Here is a 6,365-nt window from a genome sequence, read left to right as displayed (position 1 = left end):
TGTGAAGTAATTCAGAGGTAAGGCGACCAGCTCTACAATAGGTAAGGTATTTCAATACTGGCACATATCTCCTTTGGTTAAAATGCCAGTTAGGCATTACAGAAGTAGTTCTGGAAGGAGAGATTTCTTAGTTAGTTATTGTGTATTAATATAGACAAAGTCTGCCTAGTTCCAAAAGCCACAACAAAGTGGTTAAAAGTAGTTCCCCTTATTTGAAAAAAAAAAAAAAAAAAAAAAAAAAAAAAAAAAAAGCACAACCCCCACCTGATTCAAGATGCAAACATCCCTTTCTTTGCCAAGGACCTGCTATCAATTACTTATAATCCAAAACTGAGTTGGCTTTGCACAAATTACAAGCTCTGTCTTTGCATTTGTTATTTTCCTGAGTGATAAGTATCTGTCTGTACATGTAGCACATGTATGTTTGCACAGAGACATATTTACCTTTGCCTCTTAACCTGCTGTTGTTGCTAAATTTCACTTAGATGGCAAGCACTTAAAAACTGAATAATAATAATAATTCAACGTAGCTGGGTGTTATAAAAACAACCCTTTCAACTGCTGAAAAACTTACATTAGCAACTCCTTCACTACAGCAGGGAAAGTTGCCTTTCCATTAAAGGAGGCTTTCAGAAATGTCCGAGAAGAAGTGATGTGGAAATTTATCAGTCTTTCTCCAACCATTGTGACTGTAAAAGTCAAGAAATAGATGAGGACACTGTGTAACCCTCTCCCCACAGTCTCTTGTCTATCAAGGTTCCACAACTGTGCAGAACTTTTCCCTTTACATTATTTGTCAGTGTATGTGCCCCCACGTCTATTTTGGCAGTATGATATGCAGACAGGTAACACCAATTTGTTTCATCAATCATCCACTTTCAAAGTGCAGAGTACTTGTGCAGTTTCTAGCTGGGATTTTCACACACCAAATAGAGGATTTTGGTATTTCTTTGGGATACAAGAGAAACTTATCATGAACATCAGCTCAAGCATGAAGGAATATTCAGGAAGACCATTAAAGATTCAATGCATGCCATATCAGGGAGCAAGAAAGTTAACAGTCAGAATATCCTGGGAAGTCCTTTGCTACACAATACAGGAAAAAAAAAAAAAGGCAGTTTGTACCTCAGAAAATGAAAGTGCCTGAATCCACAAAGCTCTCTCAGAACAGAGGTTTATATATGGAGAAACAAAAGTAAAACCAAGGCTCAGCCTCTGTTACTCCTTACTATGCCCACTCTACAAGAGGGTGACCCTGTACTCACAAACCACACCTCCCCAGGATTGCTGGCTAACAAAGGCTGGCTTTACTTTTAATAACAATAGTGTCTCTCAAAGGCAGTCATGACAGAGGAAGTAAGCAGGTTCCTGTCTGAATTCAAGTCTCACAGGTCACTTCTCCCTTGCAAGTGGAGAAAGAAAAGACCTCAGTAAGCAGTATGAAGGTGAAGGAACACAGAGCCAAGAAAACAAAATTCAATTGCCTGCATAAGGAAACTGAGTAAATCAATATTGCAAGAGGAAGTGCTTTACATATCAAGCTGACAGCTTCTTTTGGAAAACCTAGCACTATAGGACTATGTCCAGAACTTCAGCACTTGATACCCACAAGAAGCAAAACTTGCTTTTGCTGGAAAACTACACAGTAAGTTTAACTTTACATCACTTAATGAGTGAAAAAAAGCAAATATATCAGTGCCTTAAAAGCAATATAAAAAAATTCTGTCTTCAAAGAATATTTGAGTATTTCTCTATCCCTGTCAAGATGCATTATCTCCTGTAAATAAAAACTGGTGATTTTACCATTTAGTCCGTATCAACTTCACTTTTATTTCCCTATTCCACCTTAAGAGTACTAAAAAAAGTCAGGAGCACAACAAGGAGCACAACGAAACTTATTAAAAATACAGCTTTATTATTTTTAACAATGAGTATCAGGACCAAAGGCAACTTTTTTGCTCAGCTTACATTCATTTCAGCCTACAACACATTTCAACTTGAGATTTTTTTTTGCTAACAGTTAAAAAACTTAACTACCAACATCGTGACTGTTCAGAAGCATTAACACCCTAAATCCTTTTTGACATCTTTACAATTAAAATTTGAAAGATGGTGTGATTATACAGCTTTGTCCACTAGCTTCAAGCTTTCCCTTGGTTTTATGCCAAGTGTCATACAGTGGATAAAAGCAAAGATAGAAAAATAAGCTAATTGCTTATTTCATGTTATTGCTGATTGCTTCATAGTACAGCAGTGCCACATTTGCCATTACTAGATACTTTATCAGTTAAGTCAAATATTAAAGGTGGTAAGATTATTGCCTAGTTACTTGTCCATCCTGCACCATTAAGGGCATTTCAGTTATTTAAAGAGCCAATCACACTGAAAAGTTATTCTTAAGAGTTACAATAAAATGTGTTTAATATTTCTTTCTGAAAACAACACAGGTATTACATGCAAAATTAATACACAGTGTTTTTAATCAGTTTGGTAGCACAAGGTTTTAAAAACCTGAAATTAATTTAATGTCAACTAAAGTATTTGTTGTTGCTGGTGCACTTAACTAGGAGAACCATGACTGTATGATTTCTAGCTAGCTGAAGTTCAGTTTTGGTGCTCCCTAAAAAACCAGCTGAGTTTTGCTAATTGCACTTAAATCACTACAGCGAAACAAAGTCGCTGAACAAAGCTGAAAAGCAGCACTCATGCTAAACAGTATCCATCAGTTCACATCGAAGATCAACTACTGCAGCTTAACACTATCTCTGCAGTAAAGCTTGTTAAGCTGTGATACACTTGCCATAGGCTGGAACACAAGCTGGCACCACAGCCCAACTTGTCTGTACACTTATTCTGCTTTTCAAAAACTTGATTTATTTCAGGAAACACCATATATGATTTCCTGGTTGGCCTATTTTGGTCTGTTAGTTGCAAACATAATTCGAATGATGGCCTTAGATCTTCATGCATGACAACCTTGGTAAAAAGCACAAGTTCCACTTACAGCAGATGATATTCACAGAACTGACAACTTGAAAAGTGGTGCACTTAAAAAAACTTCCCCCATTCCTGAGAGTCAGACTAAGGCTGAAAACAGCTATAAATTGTACTGTTGTTTTCTGAGTATTTCAGTGTTACATTCCAGGCAAATATTTTACCCTATTTAATGATATTTGAATTTTTTTACTTGATACTTCTTAAAATGTGCCAGTCTTTGTTATTGTTTTGAGACTTCTATGCAGCCATGAATTCTTCTTCATAGAAGCAGCATTATAACCAAGCATCCAAAAATAACTTCTCACCAAAGTAACTTCCATAACTTGAAAACTTTTAAGTTACATAAAAAAGTTTTACATAAAAGTCATATAAAATTCTACCTATTAAGTTGTTTACAAATAATTCCACTGCCTAAAACTACTTAGATGATTTCTGTTAGCTAGGTCATTAACTAGGCAGTTAATTAGAACTTAACTACAATGTAGGCCATTGTGGAAAGCTAGTATGTCAGTCTGACTGTAACTCCATCACTTGTTCTAAAGATGCAGACAACTATCAAAAATGAATTCTGACAGATGCGGCTTCAAACATCCTGGACCTTAAATTTTAGTTTCAAGTTCTCATTCTCATCTCCACTCTTAAGTGTTCACATTGAGTTTTAAGTTCTTTACTAAGGAGTCAGCTGTCTTTGCATCCTGTAAGTAGCTGACGTGCACTCTGACACTTAATTGCCTTGTCAAAACAGCGAATGTCAGTAACTTACTGAGAAGATTTTAATTTTCATGTTTGTATTATCTTCCTTATAAAAATGATATTAACGTTATTGATCAAGCTAGATATTAGCTCATTTTCCTAATCCATTATGGAAACCTGGAGAGCTTCTCCACACTTGTACAGCACCATTGACATATACTGTAAGGTATGCTGTTCTTTCACCAAGAAGGTGTCATAGTAAAACATGAATTACACCGTGTTAACAGATACAAGGTTGTGTGCTACAACACTATCTCACACAGCAGCAGTGATGCTAAACAGTCACACACATCTGCTATATTATACTAATTATTCTGCATGAGATACTTCATGATTACTGGATATCTGCATCCTGAGAAAACAAGAAGATGAACTGGTGTGTAACACACTCAGAACACAACCCTAACTTCCTTAAAGAAGATGATTGTTGGCTTTTCTAAATGTATTTCATCACCTCCCACCAACATCTGTTTTTTTCAATTTGTTACAGACAAGGTGCTGTTTATCGCAGTCAATATACCTTGTCAAACACAGGTTAACACTGTAAGAAACAAAACTCAGTTCACCTACCAAGAGAAGGTAATAATCTCAGAAGCACCTCAACTTTAAGAATTTCTACTACATGTTGCATTATTAATTATCCCAAGTTGTATTCCAGCTCTTAAATCCATATTTCAAATAGATTTTCACACAAAAGGTGTAAATATTTCATGCATCAACTGTCTCTTCAGTTTGTTAATTCAATCACTGACCAAAACATAGTTAACACACTGTCTTTGCTGAGAAGACTTACCTAATATGTAGATGGTCTTTTGATCACTCCTCTCACCAAGCGAATTAGTCACCTTACAGATGTAAGTCCCAGTGTAGTTGTAAGTCAATGGACTGCTGAACTGCAAAGTATTGTTGACAGACAGCAATCCTTCAGGCCACTGTCCATCCAACCTAGAAAAAACAGTTATATTTCAAATGTGAGTCTTTACAACTAGTTGAAATAGAAAAGTTTTAAATAATATCTGTAATAGTCTATAAAGTGAACTTCTCACTGTGCTCTGACATCGTCAGTGAGCTTTTCTTGGATGTTCTCAGTGTGCACCTGAACATTTATTCAGCATTTAATTTCTGTGCCAAATCCTTTAAATGTCAAATCTGCTAGCACTAGCAAGCTGTCTACAAGTGAAGGCTACTACAGCTAAAAAACATTATCTCAAAAGAACTTGAAGGAACAAGCCAACTCAAGCTCTAAAAACTAACAGTCTAACTAAGAAGCACTTATACTGCTGTCAAGATTATATGTCTGTTCTTTTGCATCCGGTTGAGTTATCACAAGAAATATTTCTGTCCATACATGCTTAATTTTGACCAGGACATTTTGACCAGAATTTCTGAGCACGAGTTCAAGCGGTTTCCCACTCTCTTGACCTGCTTTTTTCTCATCCCCCATCACTTTTCCATCCGAATTACAGCACTGAAATGGATAATATTTGGTGGTCATACATTTGGGGAAACAACTGGTTAAAAAAAAATTTGTTTCTAGTCAACTGGCTTTTCCAGCTCTATTATTTCCCTGTACCATTCTGCCTGAGATTGCAGTAACAACTGTGTAAACACAATGAGAAAGGGGAAAGGGCAAAGGCACTGGAACTATTTCAACAGAGCTGCCAACTGCCCATTAAGCACCTGTGCCATTGCATCCCATTTTCTAAGTAGCTATTAACAGCTAACCAGGCCTAAATCAATATGCAAGCATATGCCCACCAGATTACAGTACATTGAAAACAGTTACAAAGTGTGATTTTATAAGCAGCACTGAAGAAAAGCCACCCAACACCTTAAAATAAGTAGTCAATTTAAAACAAAAAAAAAACAACCACTCCACAGTTGACAGTAAAAATGATTTCCAACAAATGTAGGTTGAAGGCAACATTGCTATTACTTTGCTGTGATTACTGCCCAGAATTACCTCAGCCACATTAAAGTTGATAAAAGTGATCAAGCATATACTCCATAATTCATTAGTACCAGAAATATTTATTTCAAGAAACATTATAAACCAGTCCATTTGTTTGCCAGGTCTACGTTAATAAAATTCTCATACATTCAACATTTTAAAGTTACTGACTATGAAAATATCACTATCCCAGCAAGTACAGTGTCATCTTTGATTCCAGGGGATAGAATTTTTTGGTATGGTAGTTCTAGAAGCTATTATAATTCAACACCAGGAATACAGCACACAATTCAACACAGTTTTTGTTTCCTTAAACACTCAAGCTACCCTTCTTCTACATGGATTTCCTCCCCACACACACTCTTGAAGTTCCTCATGCATCACTATTACAGCTTCTTTGAAAGGTTTTGTTCCTGCTCGAAAAGGAACTCGTTTTATTCCAGAAAATTTAGCTTTTGTGTCAAAGTAGGTTCCCTTTTAACCTTAGGAAGTATGAAAGTTACCTCTGAATCTCAAAGTGCTTTAAATGCACTTAAATATGTTTATTTCTTCTGGAATTTCTGACAGAGGTAGTATTGATTAGTTCTTACATATGTCTCAAGTTCAAATAAGAGAACTGAGAACCCAGTGCATCTGAAGAAACAAGTGGTACTGCTGTTCAGCT

General features: G+C 36.2%; 1 protein-coding gene across 1 annotated transcript in view; it reads right to left on the bottom strand.

Annotated features, from left to right (window-relative positions):
- NECTIN3 (nectin cell adhesion molecule 3) overlaps nt 1-6,365 on the bottom strand; it is a 43,308-nt gene that overhangs the window by 5,012 nt on the left and 31,931 nt on the right. Inside the window, exon 6 of the mRNA XM_027905645.1 lies at nt 4,544-4,695. Within this exon, the coding sequence (XP_027761446.1) occupies nt 4,544-4,695 (152 nt within the window). The remainder of the gene's footprint in view (nt 1-4,543; nt 4,696-6,365) is intronic.

Source organism: Empidonax traillii, unplaced genomic scaffold, assembly GCF_003031625.1.
Source record: "Empidonax traillii isolate 1590-97213 ecotype Southwest subspecies unplaced genomic scaffold, ASM303162v1 scaffold1185:size159731, whole genome shotgun sequence".
Taxonomy (NCBI): Eukaryota; Metazoa; Chordata; class Aves; order Passeriformes; family Tyrannidae; genus Empidonax; species Empidonax traillii.
This window is presented reverse-complemented; position numbering and strand designations above follow the sequence as displayed.